General features: G+C 49.9%; 3 protein-coding genes across 3 annotated transcripts; 1 reads left to right on the plus strand and 2 right to left on the minus strand.

Annotated features, from left to right (window-relative positions):
* Positions 1-569: 569 nt before the first annotated feature.
* Positions 570-7489, minus strand: slc4a1a (solute carrier family 4 member 1a (Diego blood group)). Its single transcript, XM_053851261.1, has 21 exons — positions 7368-7489; positions 6664-6730; positions 6550-6599; positions 5456-5562; positions 5340-5386; positions 5107-5272; positions 4903-5038; positions 4733-4802; positions 4624-4666; positions 4379-4563; positions 4101-4308; positions 3399-3602; positions 3183-3331; positions 2921-3115; positions 2604-2849; positions 2448-2537; positions 2196-2362; positions 1872-2113; positions 1632-1801; positions 1114-1287; positions 570-1025 (listed from the first exon to the last, which is right to left on the minus strand). The coding sequence occupies exons 2-21, from the start codon at positions 6688-6690 to the stop codon at positions 948-950; spliced, it is 2754 nt and encodes a 917-aa protein (XP_053707236.1). The 5' UTR covers positions 6691-6730; positions 7368-7489; the 3' UTR covers positions 570-947.
* Positions 7490-8880: 1391 nt separating this feature from the next.
* Positions 8881-11433, minus strand: LOC128751188 (migration and invasion enhancer 1-like). Its single transcript, XM_053852056.1, has 4 exons — positions 11274-11433; positions 10999-11096; positions 9783-9859; positions 8881-9435 (listed from the first exon to the last, which is right to left on the minus strand). The coding sequence occupies exons 1-4, from the start codon at positions 11300-11302 to the stop codon at positions 9352-9354; spliced, it is 288 nt and encodes a 95-aa protein (XP_053708031.1). The 5' UTR covers positions 11303-11433; the 3' UTR covers positions 8881-9351.
* A 2419-nt stretch (positions 11434-13852) lies between these two features.
* Positions 13853-17612, plus strand: LOC128750522 (GTPase IMAP family member 8-like). Its single transcript, XM_053850702.1, has 5 exons — positions 13853-13877; positions 14085-14744; positions 14830-15525; positions 15597-16148; positions 17023-17612. The coding sequence occupies exons 1-5, from the start codon at positions 13853-13855 to the stop codon at positions 17610-17612; spliced, it is 2523 nt and encodes an 840-aa protein (XP_053706677.1).
* Positions 17613-18129: the final 517 nt, after the last annotated feature.

An 18129-nucleotide genomic window follows, 5' to 3' on the forward strand; every position in this document is an offset into this window, starting at 1 on the left:
CTTGTCACCTTGTCCAAATGGTGCGACGGATTTCACTTGTCCTCCCTTTATGACACATATTCATGTCCAAAATGTAGTGAAAAGTAAAAGTTGACGCGAGTCCCTGAACGCAACAAACACTCGTAATGCTGAGACAGAATAGGCAGGTGACGTCACGCGCAACAAGGTTTGGAGATGAGCTCACGACCGGAGAGTTGACCTCCATCTTATTTTATCATTCATGTTACTATCACCTCAGCGAAGATCCACATCCAGGAATCTAAATATCTCACAGATCCCCTTCCTCAATTGGTTCCTACACTGAAACGCAACAATATTTCAATTCCACCAAACAAAAAGCACAAAAAATAACTGCTTGCTCTAAATTCAGTCATTTTACCCCCTGGTTTTAACGTGTATGTTTTATTTTACATCCTGTTTTATTTGACATATTTGTTTTGTAATTTATGATCATTTTCATTGATGCGTTTCTCATGCTGATATCCTCCGGCTGTACAGTGACTTCAGAGGAAGCGTGAGGAAACTTGCTCCAAGCTTATCAGAAGAGGGTCGTAATCATACGTACCGTGTTGGGGTTTATAGTTTTTTAATTATTAAATCTCAGCATGTACAGTGGTGAAGCACACACACACACGTAAACAGAGTTAAACGTGGATATTTGGATCAAAGTAATTCATGGTTGGTTGAGACACAACGCTGACTGAAACACAACCTATGTAAGAGTAAACGGCATCAGCGAGTTGAAAGAAGCTAAAGATTAAAGATCGAGATCAATACGTTGGAATAAATGTGCAGAACAATGCTGCACCTGCTGGGATCATCACTCACAACAAGCTGGCTGCTAATGAAGAACATGCACTCGGCTTCAAATTCAAAGATAAAATTTCCAAAGTTGAACTTCAGAATATTAATATATATATAATATTGGGGCGACTCTTCGAAGGGGATCAAGGCAGCGGAGACTCGTTGTAGACGTCCTCATCTGGTTCTTCTTCGAACGTCACCTTGGCGTCGTCGGCATCCAGCTGGAAGAGAGAGGAGAGGAAGTTACCCAGGGCCTTGTCTGCCGTCTGGGAGAGCCAGCATCCGCAAGGCTGATGACAAATCCCTCACGCATTTCATCTCCTTGACTGTGAAGACCCTCCCGGTCAGGGCCATGCGCAGGGGCACGGTGAGGATGAGGACGAAAGGCAGCGCCAGAGAGAAGTCGCTCATCTTCACCCACCACAGCACGGCCAGGCAGATCAGCTGGATCAGGGTGAAGAGGTGCATCCGCATGGTGCTCACCTGTGGTCATGAAAACATGATCGAAACCAACAAATTCCCCGTCACCCGTCGATAAGTATAACAACGTGGATATAAGGTATAACAATCGCAGCACAGCCCACACGTGTACTTTTGAAGTCTCATTTTTTGATAATATTTTGATATTAGTTCTTCATTGCACAGATGTTTAAGGTTTGATCATCCATCCTGCTCATGTAAAACACTGTACTCACGCCATTTTAATTTCAATTAAATAATATAGAAAAAAGAAAGAAAAGAAGGTAATGAAATGATTCCTTATTATAACTATGATTATTTGCCGTATCTTTTTTTGAAGTACTAAACAGGGAGTCAGTGGAACCTACCAGGGTGGCGTAGGCGTCAGACGGGTGGTACTTCTTGGGCGTGATGAGCAGCAGCATCCTGTCCCACATCTGGACTCCGCTCAGCGACGTGATGCCCATGTAGAGGAAGATTCCGAACAAGGCCGTCATGGGAATCATCTTCAGGACCGGCTCCATGAAAATGGACGCGCCTGAACAGACCAGAGTTAACAAGACACCCGCGGCCCCCCACCCGGCAGCAGCGCCCCATCGTGGACCCACCGACGAGGATGGCGACAAAGATCCCGCTGATCCTTTGCTCCAGCACCTTCTCGATCTCTGGTTTGGGCCCCTTGGACATGACGGTCAGCGCGTTGGCGTGAGTGACGGACCGCACGGTGGCAGCGCTCAGCCAGGGGACCCCGAAAATAGAAGAGATGCCCCCCATGGTGACGAGGAGAAGCAGGTCGAAGTGGAAGCCAGAGCCCTTCATCATCTTCCTCTCGGGTTTGCTCACAATCAGCCTGAAGGCCAGCAGAAGTCAGGGCACGGAGAGAGAGAGAGAGAGAGCGAGAGAGAGGGCGGTTGGACGCGGCGCAGACGTACGTGGTGATCTGGGACTCCAGGAAGATGAGGATGAAGACCAGCAGCGCCGGAACGCAGCTGGCGGCCATCATCCAGACGGGGAAGTCCTTCTTCTCTCCCATGGGGTTGATGAACCAGCCTCTCACTTTTGGGTTGGTCACCTGGATTCCTTTCGGCACGACCAGTTTCTGCCAAGACAGATGCCGTGTCAGCACAAATGAATCCAACAAGCCAAGAGGCCCTTGAATTTGGTGGGCTTTCTTCTTGACCCACCTGAGTGTACGCGTCGTCGATGTTGATGTCCACGGCGATCATGAAGAAGATGGCGATGGGGACGCCGAAGTCTCCGATCAGGCGGCGCAGCTACAGCAACAAAGACACCAGACTCAGTCGAGGCCAGGGTTGTCACGGCTGGCTGGCGGCTCCTACCCAGCCGGGGAGGAACTGGCCATTCTTGAACTTGCGCAGGAAGAAAGCGATGAAGAAACAGCCGAACATCAGACACATGGAGAGCAGCGCCGTGTTGGGGTAGGCGCGCTCCACCTCCATCTCCCTGATGGTGACGTTGCCGTCCGGGTGGATCTCCATGTGCTCCTTTATCACCGGGTGGAAGGGGTTTTCTGCCGTGTCGTTCAAGTGGTCGTAGTTCAGAATGAGAGGGTGGGCTTTGAAGATCTGAGAGAAGAGAGCTGGTCAGAGACCCGCCAGGCGAGACCCGGGTCAGCGGGACCTTGAGGAGAGGAGACCTTGATGAGCTTGTTGAAGGTCTCGTAGATGAAGATGAGCGAGATGAGGATGGAGAAGATCTCCTGGGTGAAGCGGGAGATGAATCGGACCAGGAAGCTCCCTTCCACCGCCACGATGATGAACACGATCACGATGAGCCACATCCCCACCCAGATGCGCCCCACGATGTACTCGATGCCCTGATCCTTGCAGAACTGGCCAGAAGAACCAGCCGGAATACATGAGATGAACCCAGCCGGTGACGTTGCAGGTGAAACTCACAGAGTAGAAAGCCTCCTCAAACACCAGCAGAGGTCCAGAGAAGCCGATGACCAGGACGGGCTGAGCGGCAATGAGGCAGAAGATCACGCCCTGGATGCTGGTGGACACCATCAGCTCGGACACGCCCATCATCCTCTCCGTCTTGTCAGCTGAGCGGTCGGGAAAAGGGTCAAAAGGTCAGCTCTGTTTGGGCTCAGATTCTAGTCTTGTTATTACCGAGGAGGCCTCCGAAGGTGATGGCCGGCGACAGCGCGGCAAAGTAGATGAAGATGATGGCGGCGAGCACTTGGGGGTTGGCGGCGTCGACGTAGTCGCTGATGTAGTGGCGGTATCGCCGCTTGATGTCGTTGATCATGCCGCCGAAGGGATATCCAGTGCGAGCCAGCGGATCCTCGCGCGGCGGCTCCCGCGCCTTCTCAACTGCAACACATGAGTTCTGCTTCGTCAGACAGTGGCTTCGCTTTCATCCAGTTAAAAATGACTTGAAATATGAAATTCATCACTGATTGAAAACTGTATTCTATTCTTTAGAGTGCGTCATTTGTGAGTGAATATGATGTGTGTATTTTTTATAACATGACAACATTAAAATTAAATAAATAAGTGGAACATTTAGACAATTAAATGAGAATTATTGACAATGTTTTATCACTACAGTGTGGTTCATGAATTCGTTCTATTGAAATTTATCCTCAATCTAACTGTTGTTGGACCAATTTCTGCTCATTATTATTCCCATAAAAAAAAAAAAAATAAGTAGAGGTTACATTGTTGATGTTCTCATTTAAATACTTAGGAATTCTATATGATTTTTTTTTTTTTGTAGAAAAAATTTTGGATCATCATTTTAATCATTGCCACCAGTTTTTATCAAGGTCTTAAATGGTATAAAATGTTTTTTAAATTCTGGATGCTGACCTTTGACCCGGTCCCCAAAGGCCAGCCGGGTGTCACTCGGGCGGAGTCTGTCCTGCAGCATCTTCTTCTGGAAGCTGATGAGTGGCTGCAGCATTCCCTGCTCCTGGATCTCAGTGGGTGGGATCACGATGCTGCAGTCCATGAAGTCGGCGATGGCGTTGGTCAGGTCCTTCTCCGTCTCAGCCAAATACGCCTCCAGACAGAAAACCTGGGGGCAGCGGGGAGATTTCCGTGAGGGCCCTGACCTTTGCCTGCCGGCTCAGCTCTGTGAGTCTCACCCAGTCGGCCATCAGCGCCCCCATGGCTCGCCCGCTCTCCGAGTAGTCGATCCCGCTGTCGCCGGGTCCCACCAGGATGAAGAAAAAGCGCACCGGCACCGGGCTTTCCAGGACGGACTCCATCACCGTGGAGTCGGTCAGCCTCACAAACGCCACCACGGGCTTCTCCAGCAAGTCCAGGACCCCTGGGGACAACCGGCGGCTCACAGCCTGCACCTCTAGTGGCGGGAAGTTGAACTACGAACCTGAGAGAACGACAGAACCCTCGATGTTGTCTGCGCCGTCTCTCTGCGGAAGAACAGACCACGAATGAGAACCCATTTATATACGGGTCACCTCCCGAAGATGCTCCACCTTCTTGCTGACGGAGAACATCTGCATCTCGATGTCTCCAGACGCTGTCACCACAGGTCCTGCAGACTGACTGGAAGAGAGACAGAAACAACGGTGGCAGAGGGCGTGTGCCTCAGGGCTCCAGTCTTGGTCCCTTCCAAAGCGTCGTGATTCCAATTTGTGCTTGGTACCTGCGTCTCATGAGCAAGGCTCTGAGCAGATTGTCCCGGTCACTGGGTCGGATCTCGCCCTTGTCCAGAAGCCCGTCCACCACTTTCTCCGCCACTGCTGATAGGCTGCTTGCATTCAGGTCCAAGATGACGGCGCCTGCGTGGAGAACAGTCATTTAGAGGTGATGGTGCGTGGCGTTGGGGCTCCCGGGGCAGAACCCTCACCTGTGCTCATGACCTTCCGCAGCTGGATCAGACTCTTGAAGGTGAGGTAGGACACGTGGGACGGGCTCCACTCTCCAGTGTTGGTGTTGAGGTTCTCCTCGTAGCCCGCCCAGCGCGCCGTCTGCTGCCAGGTGGTTCCCAGCAGCTGGTTCAGCTCCACGTAGGCCTGCAAGCAAGCCGCAGGTTAAGACTGGAGCTGGGCCACGGAGGTCGGCTTCAGGCCAGCGTCTGACCTGGGCGTCTCCTCGGGTGGTGGCGTTGGTGTTCAGGTTCAGGAACGCTGGCAAGGAAAGCAACATGAGCTACAAGGGTTGGAGACGTCAGAGCTGATTCGAGTTTCGCAAACAACCTCCCGAGTCGATGGGCAAGACCTGAACCTTCGTCGGAGCCTCGCATTCCAGATCCACCTGTGCCCTCAAGTCTGGGTCGTAGATTTCGCTGTAACCAACAGGCGACCTGGTGACACAGAGGGACAGTGTTCTCCAGAACCCTTGACAACAGGAGTTCCTCAGGGCTCATTGTTGGGGCTGCCATCGTTTGTCATACACAGTGATGTGATTGCTCTTCCGTCTTTGTGCGCCCCCTAGTGGGCTGACATTCAGCCATTTTTCAAGTAGTTAGCTGTACCTTTTGTGTATTTTTAAAAACTGCCCGAGAATGATCTACTTTCATTTTGTTTTTCTTTTGAACTTGGATCATTTTTCAAAATATTGTTACAATGTTTTATCCAACCGAAGTTCCGGACACTATTTATGCCAGTGACTCTTATTTATTTTTTTATCTTCAGTCATTCAAGATGCTCGCTTAACATTTAATACATTTTAATAACAATTTTTTTCAATGATCAGTTTTACTGCAGCGCTTTTATGCGATTTCTATTTTTTCTATTTTGATCAATTGAATACAATGCTGAGTTGATTTTTCTTTGAATGCAGATTTTTATTTGACAAAAAAAAACCCATTAAAAAATGATTCTATAACATACTTGAAACATCTTTTCACTGATGAAACCTCAGCTAAATTAAAAATAAATGCGTATTTTTGACTTAGCTTTTTTGAATTGGATTATATTTTGGTATCTTATATATAAATAAAAATAATATAAACTCAATGACTTAAATTAAAAAAAAATCGAATAAATTGTATTAAAATACTTTTATAACATTCAATGCTGAGTTTTATTTCAATATTTTTAATACTTCGGTTTATAGGTGAGAAAACATTTTTTTAAAAATGATGCACCTCTCCCTGTGGCCAGTGGGAGGTAGTGCTGCACAACATGAGGCCACCTGTTTGACAACTCTCTACAGCACTGAAGCAAGTTGGAATTTGACGCTACCGGTTCACTGAACTGGCGAGACTCGAGTTTGAAACTCAACAAGTCACTTTAAGAGGGCAGATTTAATGTTGCTCTTCATGTGCTCAAGCGCTTGAGGAACTCACATCATCCCCGGCGAAGGAAACGTGGACTCTCCGTACGACGCCTCGCCGCCCTGGACACGAGCACATGTTTACTGACCATCCTCCCATCAGTCAAGACTCCACAAAACTACCGACCTCCTCCAAGCTAAAATTGACATCCATTCTTATCAAGCTTGCAGCCTCAGCTTCTGCCGTTCATTCCCTGGAACAGAGAAGAAGAAAGTTCATGGCTGACTTAGACTTCATTTATGGTGGACGGTACACTGATAAGAAAAATGGATTCAAAAGGCTCATATGGAGATTTTGTGCAAATCTTTTCTGATATGTCTATTTTTGTGAATTTTGCGAGCAATTGTGGCGCTATCTCCGCGTGCACCCGTCCGTGACGCAGATAAACTATCAGCCGTTATAACATTTAAATGGACGGGTCTTATCTCCGGGCTACACCCTGTGGAGGACCCCAACCCCAGGGAGAAATAGACACACCTGACTGAGTCAAAATGGAATAATAATAATAACAATAATAGGAAGAAGAATAAAAGTAAATGAATTCATTTCACAGAGGAGAATCGGTGGTGGGATAGCAACGTGAAATGTCTGACATACTTCATGAACATCTTCCGCTGATGAAACCTCAACTCAATTAAAAATAAATACATGTTTTGAATTTAAGTATATTTTGGTAAATAATACATTCAAGACATCATTCAAAAATCATATAAACACGAGGAATGAATTGAAAGCTCTGTATAAACAAGTAGAAAATATATATTGATTGTAGTATCAAAGAAAAACAGTGAAGCTGAGTCTGGCGTCTGATATCAGGGCCACACCCTCACCTGCGTGCAGGTACCTGGTCTCCAGCGGCGGCCTCCGAACCACCTGTCGCTCCAGACGACGAACGCAGACTAACGGCGAGCCGCAGGAGTGGGAACACCCTGGTAGCATCTACGTCGGCCCCAGAAAACGCTGGCCCGTCCTGATAAGACGGCGCGCGGCGGACAAACAGCGGTATCGGACGGGGACATCTGGAGTCGGGGATCTCCCTGCCCCGCTCACCTGCACCGCCCTTCTCAGGGTGAGGAGGGAGCCGGGGGCCACGCTGTGGGCCAGGGACTGTGGAGGGCATCTGCTACGTCAGCTTGTTTACGTACCAGGGATTCCCTCCTGACGACAGCGCTGAGGCCCTCTTACACTCATTCTGCAGCACCCACTTTGCATTTCAACCAGGAACTACAGTCCCCAGATCTTCTTTCAGTCGCATGTCGACCCACACTTCTCCTCACTCCCGTCCTGGAAGTTGAACTGCTCCATGGCTCACAAAGGTGTAGCTTTACTTCTTCTTCCTCCTAAAATGTCACTGGTTCACCAAGCAAAAATTGCACATGCTGAGCTTTGAGCTGGAAGGAAAACGTCATCCTGGACCATGAAGGTTCAATCATGGAAGCGTTTATGCTGCTCACAAACAACATTGTAGCTCAATTATGTTACGTTAAATAGGTTTTCTGGGTGAGAAAAGGAGCTTTGTTTCCAACTTTCCCAGAAACAAACTAATAAAGCACTCAATGTTAGTACCAAAGTGAACATCTGTGAATATAAACTCAGTTTTGTCTCCGTGCACCTGCTCACACGCCACTTGGTTTTTCACACTCACAGGTGAAACGGAGCCGGCTGCCACCAGGTGTCACAGATGAGCAGGTGACGAGCAGGTGAAGACCACGCCCCGTGACCTCACAACAGAAAGAAGCGTTTCAGAAGTCAAATGGAAAAAAAAACCAGACGAATCGGGGGCAATAATTGACACCAAAGTGTCAAAACGCTGCACTTGAACAGTCGTGACACTGGTTGATTCACTGCTGTCTTGCCTTGTTTTGAGTATGATTAAATACATACAACCGGAGTGCAAGATAAATAGACATTCTTAAATAACTTAATTCTAATTTAAAAATTCAAGCGTTAAAAGGCAAAAGAAACTGCTCCCTGTCGTGTCTATCGACCAATGAGGCTCATGTCTGGAGCTCAGCGGACGAAACTCGGGGCCCCGAGTGTGTTATCATCAGCCGAGTGACTGATATCTGCTGAGACCACGCGGGCAACGACACACCCAGACGTCCAACACTTGATCATGAGGGGAGAGACCAACACACCAGGGATGTTGGAGGACATCACCAAAGTGAAGGCGCCCACACCGCGGGATGTTCAGTCAGTGTGCCACAGTAGTTTTCTCCCTTCAGGGGGCCTCATCCTGCTGTGAGGGGCCACTGTCCTCGACGTCCTCGGAGTGCTTCAGGGAAAAACTGTGTAGGCCCGTTCCTTTGATTTCATCATCAGAAGATACATGAGAGACGCCAGTTCAAAAAAAACATTGTTTATTGACCAAAAATCCATCCTTCTTTCTTCAGTTTCTGTTCTGAAATGGTTTGACAGGTAGAAGAGGCACAGCAGGAGGTCCCTCCCCCGTCTCCAGGTGAGGACAACACATCTGTAGTCAAGCACGACCCAAATCCCAGTCCAGTTCAAGTTGGAATATTTAAAATATTAAACATCTGTTGACTGCTTTCACATGATGAAGTCGCATGACAGGTGAGTGGAGAACAAAACTGATGGCAGTGACAAAACAAGAAAAAAAAAAAAATGGAGTCGACCCACATCATCCACCCCAGCCACGGATCCTGGACTCTGGCCCACCAGGAAGTTTACATCGTACCGTAACCGTGACCATTTTGGGCTACGGCAGTCATGAGCAGCATGGAGAGCCGTGTCCGGAGCAGTGGCAGGGGTCAGACGCCGGGTCGACCCTGGACGCCGCCGCCGCTCATTGATTTACATGATGACGCACGGCGGGCGGCTTTTGGTGATCTTCTCCACCGGCTTCCCTTCGTGGGCTTGCTGCACCGCGCCGAGCACCTGTGGAGGGAACAAACCAGAGTTCCACGATTCAGGCCTTGTCGTCCGACTCATCAAACGGATCAACAGTGGAGCGCCTCCTGCAGTCTACTTTCTCTTGTTCTCTCTGATAATTAATTATTAATTTTCTGGGCCTCTTCAGACAAGGCCCTACGATACTTTCATCCTGCCGCAGGGGCAGCAGCTCAAGTCAAGAACCAGCCTCCTCGAATAAAAGCGCTCTAGCTCTGAGAAAGTGAGGCTAGATTTCAAACTCTTCAGTGGGGGGCGGGTTTCTTCTCCTCATTTTTATTCCACCGGCTCAGTGAGACTCCCAGTCTTCTGCAGAACAACCGACGCTCACTTACATCGTCCTCGTACGGGAAGCCGCCCGTCTCAAGCTTGGAGAAGACGAGTTGCCCATTGATTTGGATCTCAAAGCTGCCTGTGGAACACAACAGCCAGTGAAACGCTCTGCATCACAATACAACCTCACTGCAAAACAGCCAAACCTGGGAAGATTAAATGCAAGCAATGATATAAACAAGTATAAATAATTCATGAAACCTATAAAAATATTTCAATTTTTACACATTTTATCCTCAATATTAATCATAATAGAACATTAAGAAAGATTTCATGATATATATTTTCAGGAACAAGAAATACCGGGGAATGAAAAGGAAAACCTTCACTTCAAACTTGCCATATTTACAGTTGCACTAGCAACAGCTGAAAAGGGAAGACAAATGGCAACGATGGTATCCTTCAGTCAGAGCTCATGAAGGCCGCAGGCACTGCACTTTGCCCGGGTCCCATTGAAAACACTTGCCATGACTTCAGAAGGGGAAACGCTCCCTCTAGTGGTAAAACGCCAGCATAACTGCCAAACAAGTGTTGGGTGGAAGGAACACAATGGCGTCTTGTATGGAATTAAACCGCGCTGTTCCATGTAATCACCACTGTGTTCTACTTAGATTTGCGGTTCCGCACGCCCTAAATCGGCGGCACTGAAGCCTTCTCCATGCTGACTGACAAAACCAACACACCCCAGGCTGGGGAGCTGCCACCCTGCTGAGAGAGTCATCGTCTCCACATGTAATCCACAAAATAAGGGGGAGCAGCTGTTGAGAGTAGAGAGGAAGTGGGTTCACCAGTGCTGCCGGTCCTGGACGGACACATGGGACCTGAAATGCTTGGGACTGAAGTCGACGAATGCGGGTCTAATCTCTAATCTAGATCTCATCTGCTCCAAGTCGCCTGATCCGCCTCAGATCCTGAACAAAAATGGAAACATGCGAGGCGTTGCAGCGCCTCGACCGAGCTCTCATCGACACAGTCCTGCACACACACCACTGAACTCACACGGACTCATTTAGAGCAGAAAAGTCATGAGACAAACGCCAGCGTCTTGCAGCGTGTGAGTGGACATAACGTCACTTAATATGGGGCGAATTTAAAGGAGCGCTAGACAGAAGTGAGTCAGGAGGGAGAAGACATCTTTAGACCGCGCGGTGGCGCATATGCACGAACTTCCGGCCGTCCGCGGACCGCAGCTTGACAACCGTCAACAGTCGCGCTCACCTCTTCTTCCCACGACGCCGGACACCTCCGCCTCGGTGAACTCGGCCAACACGGTGGAGGCGAGTTCCCGGTAGCGGGGCTCGTAGCCTCATGCGCCACTGGAGACACAACAACAACCACCACAACGTCAGTGTGAAGCAGCCAACAAACAGGTTCACAGCTGAGCATCCGCTGGCGAGCTAGCCATGCTAACAGCAGCATCCTCGGGCGACCAACGAGAGCGTCGCCGTGTTCTGGGTTAAGCAAACTGTCGACACGACTGGAAGAATCATTACCAGTATTCCACTTTGATAACGACCGTCATCGCAGCCTCCTTCTTCTTCTTCGTCTCCTGCGCGGCTCACCAAGTGACTCGGGTCTTTTAAATGGTTCGGGTTACAGAGGCCGAAGGGGCGGGGCTTTCAGACCGGAAGTCAACACCCTTTTATTATAAAAAAAAAAAAAAAAAAATCGGCGCTCCCAATGTAACACGAAGAAATAGTCATATACAGACTAATCCTGAAAAGATTCTCGCGGCATTTTTAAACTAGTCTTTAGTTTGAAATACGATGCGTTCAAGTGCCATCAAAAGTGTAGGAATTCCAGCGTTAGAACATCAATCAGGGCGCGGACGCTGTCGGCGTGTTTCTGGTTTGGAGCGCGATGGATCATAAAAAAACAAACAGGAAACACTGAGACATTCATAATAAATAAATACAAATATTTTGGAGTAAAAAAAGGGACTTAGAAATATAAAATGAAGAAAAAGTAATACATAAAATACAAAAAAACACTGGAAAATAGATCAATAAATGAAAGAGGCATTTTTTTTTCCCCTGAAAAGTGCGGTTTGTGACACCAATATTGAAATCAAAACAACTAAATCAAAGTGAAATACAACAAATATTGTTTAAAAAAATGCAATGGATTATATTCAGACAAATATTTTGTGTATTTAAAAAAGGGGAACAGAAACATGAATAGCAAAGAGCAAAGTAAAAAGTAAAGAAATGTAGCCTCAAAGTTTCATGTTCACCAACAGGGTAGGTTTGTGACAGATGTTTGGCTTTGGTCCCATCTTTACTGTGCAATGACCACGAACACAACGAATCCTTGCATTATCCTTGTACATGAGCTGTTAGCTTGTCACATCTGCGGCCAAACAGCTGACAGATGAAGATGTCAGCACTTTCAACTTGACAGTGGAGGCCGTGTGCAGCGGCTTCGGTGCTCATGGGTCCTCAGGAGTAACACCAGGGAGTGAAACACAAATGAGGACCTTGTGAAACCAAGAGCGATTTGTATTTGCTCGATGGAAGTGTTGCTGATAACCATCAGATAAACAATTCCAATGAAACATGTGAAACAGTTTATTGTCCGGGTGTATCGAAGCGAGAGGCTGAGAAGCCTCCAGCCCCTGAAGACCAGGGCTGCTGCTGCTGCTCAGTCAGAGCCACGTGTATGACAAATGACGCTGTTTTGCACTCCTGATTTCGCTCGGCGCTGCGCTCAGGGTGTGCCCTTGCCCCACCGTGATGCTGTGTGTAACCCGGTTACATGGACTGATGCTTGCTTCGAGAGCCTCTCGGACTTGGACCATTCAAAGGAGTGGACTTCACAGAACTGACTCGTGACTCGGTTGGCAAAATTCCATGAATTCTCACAAACTCGAGGAACTTTCCATGGGAATTAATGAAAGGGACAACAGTTTCATTTACACTTGGATACAATATATTCCTAGTTAGTTCCCATTAATTCCCATGGAGGCTTTCCAGTAGTATGTCCCACTTTCCCAAGCTTAGCTTCGCATGGAAATTTGCCACATATTTTCCGCATCCCTACTTGTGAGCGACCTTGGTCCTCGGTTCTTCACAGCTGTGTCCTGCTTCTCTGCACCTCAGCAACAACCATCAGCCCTGTTCATCCTTGTCATGTCGAGGGCCTTAGAGAGATGAACATCTTTCGTAGGAAACGGCCTCTTAAAGACTTCAAGTAAATAATCATCATAAATTAAATTGAACTAAAAACAAAACAAACAAAACAAAACAAAGAGACATGTATATACATTTGAATGGAAAAAATAAAAGGAAATACAAATGTTAGCATCTGAGCCAACCATTAAAACAAAAGGGACGAAAAAATAACGATAAATAAATAAAAACCAAGTCATAGAAAAATGAAAATAAAAAAATAACAAAAAAGAGAAAAAATTTAAAAAACGCTCTCTCCACCACACACATCCGTGTTTTGCTGTCTTTGTGTGGACCTCCCACAGTTGCAAACCTAAACCCTCCAAAACACATGGCTCACCTTCACCAGGACTCTGAACCAAACTGAAACCTTCTTATAATGACTCACTTATTTTGAAGTCTTCATCCCCAAATCGAGGCTTAACCTTGTGGGGTCCAGGCAAAGGTCCCCACACTCCTCACAAGGAGAGTGTTTTGTCAAGAATCGCTCCCCACACAGGTAAATAAACAAGCCCAGTGAGGACATTGTGAAGTTTCTCATTGCCATAACCCTTTCCCCAGCCTCTCACCCTCAACCTAACCCTCCAAAACACATGGCTCACCTGAACCAGGACTCTGAACCAAACTAAACGACCAAATTGTGATGACACCCGCCCCCACACACATGCAGCAGATAACACAAATCTTGGATGAAAAATAGTGAGTGTATCCTGTCAATATTGTGAAAAGTAAATGACTGAAAACAAAGGTGAATCATCTCACGAGGGAGTCGCCTGCTGGTTCACTCCTTCGTGACTCACTACAGTTGAACTTCAGCCTCATAAAAGCCATAAAAACCAGGCCCTTCCTGGAGAAGGAGCTGCACGTGTCAGCGACATGGACATGACAGTTGGACCAGTTGAGCCATGGAGTCCAGCGGAGGTCCTGCTGGTGAGTCTTTACTTGTCTTCTGATTCATAACTTGAGTCCCACGGTGGTGATGACCGCTCAACAGAGGAGTGGAATCTGCTTCGATTGAGCTCTGGTTTCTGGAAGCAGGAAACCTGGAGACAAGTTTCACTTGTCCCAGGGTGCGTTCCTGCTTCAGGTGACGGTGTGCTGCCGCTCTGACGCGTCGGCTGATGTCTGTGTTTCTAGACTGGCCCACGTCTCAGACGAACGTCGTCCTTCTCGGCGGCAGGAACTCTGGCAAGAGTTCAGTGGGAAACTACATCCTTGGGAAGGAGGAGTTTGTCACCAAAGAGCGGACCACCTGCAGCAGGAGGCTGGGCCTGGTGGGCCGGCGGTGGCTGACGGTGGTCGACACGCCCGGCTGGTGGTGCGACCTCGGCGTTCAGGAGACCACGCGGCTGGTGAAGAGGGAGATTGTGGGGAGCGTCTGGCTGTGTCCTCCTGGACCACACGTCTTCCTCATCACAATCAAGGCCAGCTCCTTCCTGTCGGAGCAGCGGCGCCGGGCGGTACAGGAGCACGTGGAGCTGCTCGGCGAGAAGGTGTGGAGCCATTGCATCCTGGTGCTCGCCCTCGACCACGGAGGAGCCGAGGATCTGACGGAGCCCGGCGTCCGCTGGCTGCTGGACAAGTGCGGCGGCAGATGCCACAGTGTTTGTTTGGCCGATAAGTCGGGAGCTGCTGAGCTGCTGGAGAAGATTCAGCAGCTGGTCGGGGAAAGTGGAAACAAAGTCTTCCGAATGGAGGGAAACATCTGTGAGGTGATCGAGGAGGACAAGAGGAGGGTGGAGGAGGGGGCTCAGCTGAGGTTGAGGAGGATGAAGAATCACAGATCGGCCATGAGAGGTATTCGAGTTTTGAGGTGGAGAGTGAGGGAACTGAAGGTAGGATTTCTCATGGGCCTCTGTGTGTGTGTGTGTGTGTCCTCTAGAGAAGCTGCGGGCCATCACCGATATGAGGGTGGTGCTGGTCGGGCCCAAAGGCTCTGGAAAGACCTCGGTTCTGAACACCATCCTGGGCAGAGAAAACAGCCAGCAGGCCGGCAGGAGGACGGCTCAGTGTGCGGCTGAGACCGGCCTGGTGTTCGGGAGGCAGGTGACGGTGGTGGACACGCCGGGCTGGTGGAGGAACTACTTCAGCCAAGAGAGCTCGGCCTTCGACCGCAGGGAGCTGCGGCTCAGCTCAGCCGTCCGTCCGCACGTGTTCCTGCTGGTGATCCGAGTGGACCGGGCCTTCAGCGAGACCAACAGGCGGTCCGTCCAGGAGCATCTGGAGCTGCTCGGCCCCCAGATCTGGAGCCGCGTCATCGTCCTGTTCAGTTTTGGGGACTGGCTCGGAGGGACGACCACCGAGAAATACATCGAGAGCGAGGGAGAGCCGCTGCGGTGGCTGGTGGACCGCTGCGCCAACCGGTACCACATTCTCAACAATCGCACGAAGGGAGATGGATTCCAGGTGAGGCAGCTGATTGGGAAGATCGAAGAGCTGGACGCCGGCAGTGAGGTCAGCTGGAGCTGCGCGAGCGACGTGAAGCGGCTGGAGGAGACGAAGAGGACGCAGGTGGTGAGAGCCGAGGAGAGGCGGGTCAGGAGGTCGGGCCGGCGGCAGACGCCAGCAACGTGTGACGGTGAGTTCCAGCGATTCTGTTGCTTCTTTATCCACTCATGTTCAACACCGATCTTCCAGGGACGGACGGAGACGTCACTCTGGTGCTTGTTGGCGGCAGGAAAACTGGGAAGACTTCATGTGGAAACACCATTCTGAGAAGAACCGGCTTCAACTCCACCGACCCCCAAACTTCCTGCGCCAAACAAGAATGTAGCATCAAGGACTGGAGGGTGACGGTGCTGGACACGCCCGGGCGCTACAAGCTAGCTGCCGACTCCCTGTCTCCGTCGTGCGTCTTCCTGCTCGTCGTGAACTTGAGCTCGTCCTTCAGGGGTGAGAACTTTGAGGACCTGCAGGAGCAGATGTGGGGACGTTGGTGGAACAGAGCCGTGGTGGTGTTCAGCCATGGCGACTGGCTGGGAGACACCACGGTGGAGCAGCGGATTGAGTGCGAGGGCGAGCTGCTGCAACGGCTGCTGCAGCGCTGCGGGGACAGGTACCACGTGCTGGACAACAGCCGGGGCGGTCAGGTGGTGGCGCTCATGCAGCTGGTCGAGGAGATGCTGGCAGGAGAAGGTCACGTGAGTGAGACCCGTCTGTGGAGAAGCCCTTCAACACTTCAGGGAGACCATCGGAACCAGGGTAGGTGGCTCATCCCAACCTTGACTCGGGTCTGACATGTGAGCGGGGAAGTCCAGAAGCAAATCAAGTTTATTTCCTCCCGTGATCCGTGAAAAAGCATTGTTTACACCATGGCAGTGTATGGTCACTGATGTCAACACACTTGGTGATCTCGCATCATGTGACACCACATGACACAGGAATTTTATTTATGAACAAAGACCACTGGTGTTGTCCGTGGCACTTTTGTCGATGGCTTGTGTGATTCAGGACGGGGCTAAAACCTGACATGGACTCTGTCAGGACTGTGAGACTCACCGACTCGTGAGTCAAAGAGTAAGAACCACTTCCGTATGGGTCAAATCAGACTTCCTTGATTCAGTATTCTGAGTCAAAACAACTGCCACTTCTTACAACCAGAGATGCCTCTCACCTCGATTGAGTCAGCGTAACTTCCTGCCCAATATTGAGACGGTTGAACCTGGTCTAGAGTCGGAGGGAGTCCTGTCACGTTGTCGTTTTCCTCCGGCTCTCAGATGTGTGAGTCAGTACTTTCATGTCTCTGACGTTTTGTGAGTCAGAGTCTCTGCCTCTGGAGTGCAAGATCAACCTATTCAAATTGGCCCTCTAGGGGGCGCTTGGAATACACGTTCAAAATGTGAGCTCAAATACAAATTCAACACATGATCTCAGAAGCATGAAGCGTATCGAGGTTCACAAGCGGAATGTTTCAGTTGCTACTGGAACTTTTTGCTTCACTGTTGTGTTTCCATGGCAACCTTCACTGCTGTAATGGGAGCGGCGGGTGATAACAGCCGCTTCAGGAGGTGCGGACGATGGTGGAAGCAGCTGGAATGTTGGTGACTCAGGTCCCGTGTCTGTGTTTACTCTGCAGTCGCCGCGTCGCCACCGCGCCACCCCAGGTCACATGACGGCCAGCTGACGGTGGTACCTGCTGGAAGGCGACGGCGCCGCCGCCTCACTGTCTCAGACCGAAACATCCTTCTCTCTTGCCTGGCCTCCATTCTGTCCAGTCAGGGCCGACTGAGGAGTCCGGAGGCGCTGAGCCCCACGTGGTTCTTCATGGACGAGCAAACCTTCTCAACCCAGACGTTGCGGCGCTCGCTGCCACAGTTCAGTCACCAGCAGAGAGACTTGGCCCTCGGATGGTCCGTGGAGTCGGTAGACCTTCAGGCCCTGATAGACCAGTGGGGCGACAGCAGTCTGGAGGAGCTGGAGGACTTCATCGACCTGTACTGTGAGAAGCTCATGGAACAGACTGTGGAGACGTCAGGTACCGGGTCCCCGCCGCCCTTGACTGGGGCCGCCGTCCCTTCAGAGATCCTCCTGTCCATCGATAGAAAGCTGACCCAGCTGGGCGTCCTGGAGGAGATCAGGGACGACTTGTCGGAGCTGAAGAGGAGCATGGAGCTCAACTGGAAGGTCCTGGAGGAGCTCAGAAACAAAAGCAAGACGGACAGTTGAGGGGGCGCCGTCACTAGCTCCACCCCTTTGAAGCGAGGTCTAGCCGCTGTCTGGTGCCTCTGGTGTGGGTCGTTCACCTGGCAGTGATGATGAGCTCAGGATCAGAACATGGTTCTCCTGTCCAGCACGGAGACGAGGTCTTCCCTCAGGAGGAGGAGGCCCAGTGTCTTGAGGGCTTGTCCAAGGGTGAGATGGAGAGATGATCTGAAAGGTTAACACGATGGAGATGAGCTGGCATCAGAGGGGGCAGGGTCCTCACGTGAGAGATCATGTGATCAGAGGCCACGAGAGGGAGCCATTGTCCGAGTCAAAGTCATGCTTTGTCAATGAAGATACCAGTTCAGGGAATAATGCATCACTGTTGAAGTTCACCATCATAAACATAACCGCCATCGGTGACGTTTAATCATTTAAAATAAAGACACAAAGTGGGAATCATTTCTGTAAGTTCATGTCAGAACGTTTGCGTTGACGACAGACATGGCCACAAGGGGGCGCAACAACACCAGACAGCAGT

Source organism: Synchiropus splendidus, chromosome 19 (genome assembly GCF_027744825.2).
Source record: "Synchiropus splendidus isolate RoL2022-P1 chromosome 19, RoL_Sspl_1.0, whole genome shotgun sequence".
In the NCBI taxonomy this organism is placed as follows: Eukaryota; Metazoa; Chordata; class Actinopteri; order Syngnathiformes; family Callionymidae; genus Synchiropus; species Synchiropus splendidus.

Coding starts and splice junctions, on each gene's coding strand:
- slc4a1a (XM_053851261.1), bottom strand. CDS start 6,690: ATGGATGTCAATTTTAGCTTGGAGGAG. Junction 4,564..4,623: donor GGGTTCTGTCGTTCTCTCAG/GTTCGTAGTTCA, acceptor GGTTGTCCCCAG/GGGTCCTGGACTTGCTGGAG. Junction 4,309..4,378: donor GGGCGCTGATGGCCGACTGG/GTGAGACTCACA, acceptor CGCTGCCCCCAG/GTTTTCTGTCTGGAGGCGTA.
- LOC128750522 (XM_053850702.1), top strand. CDS start 13,853: ATGGAGTCCAGCGGAGGTCCTGCTG. Junction 14,745..14,829: donor TCACAGATCGGCCATGAGAG/GTATTCGAGTTT, acceptor TGTGTCCTCTAG/AGAAGCTGCGGGCCATCACC. Junction 15,526..15,596: donor GACGCCAGCAACGTGTGACG/GTGAGTTCCAGC, acceptor GGACGGACGGAG/ACGTCACTCTGGTGCTTGTT.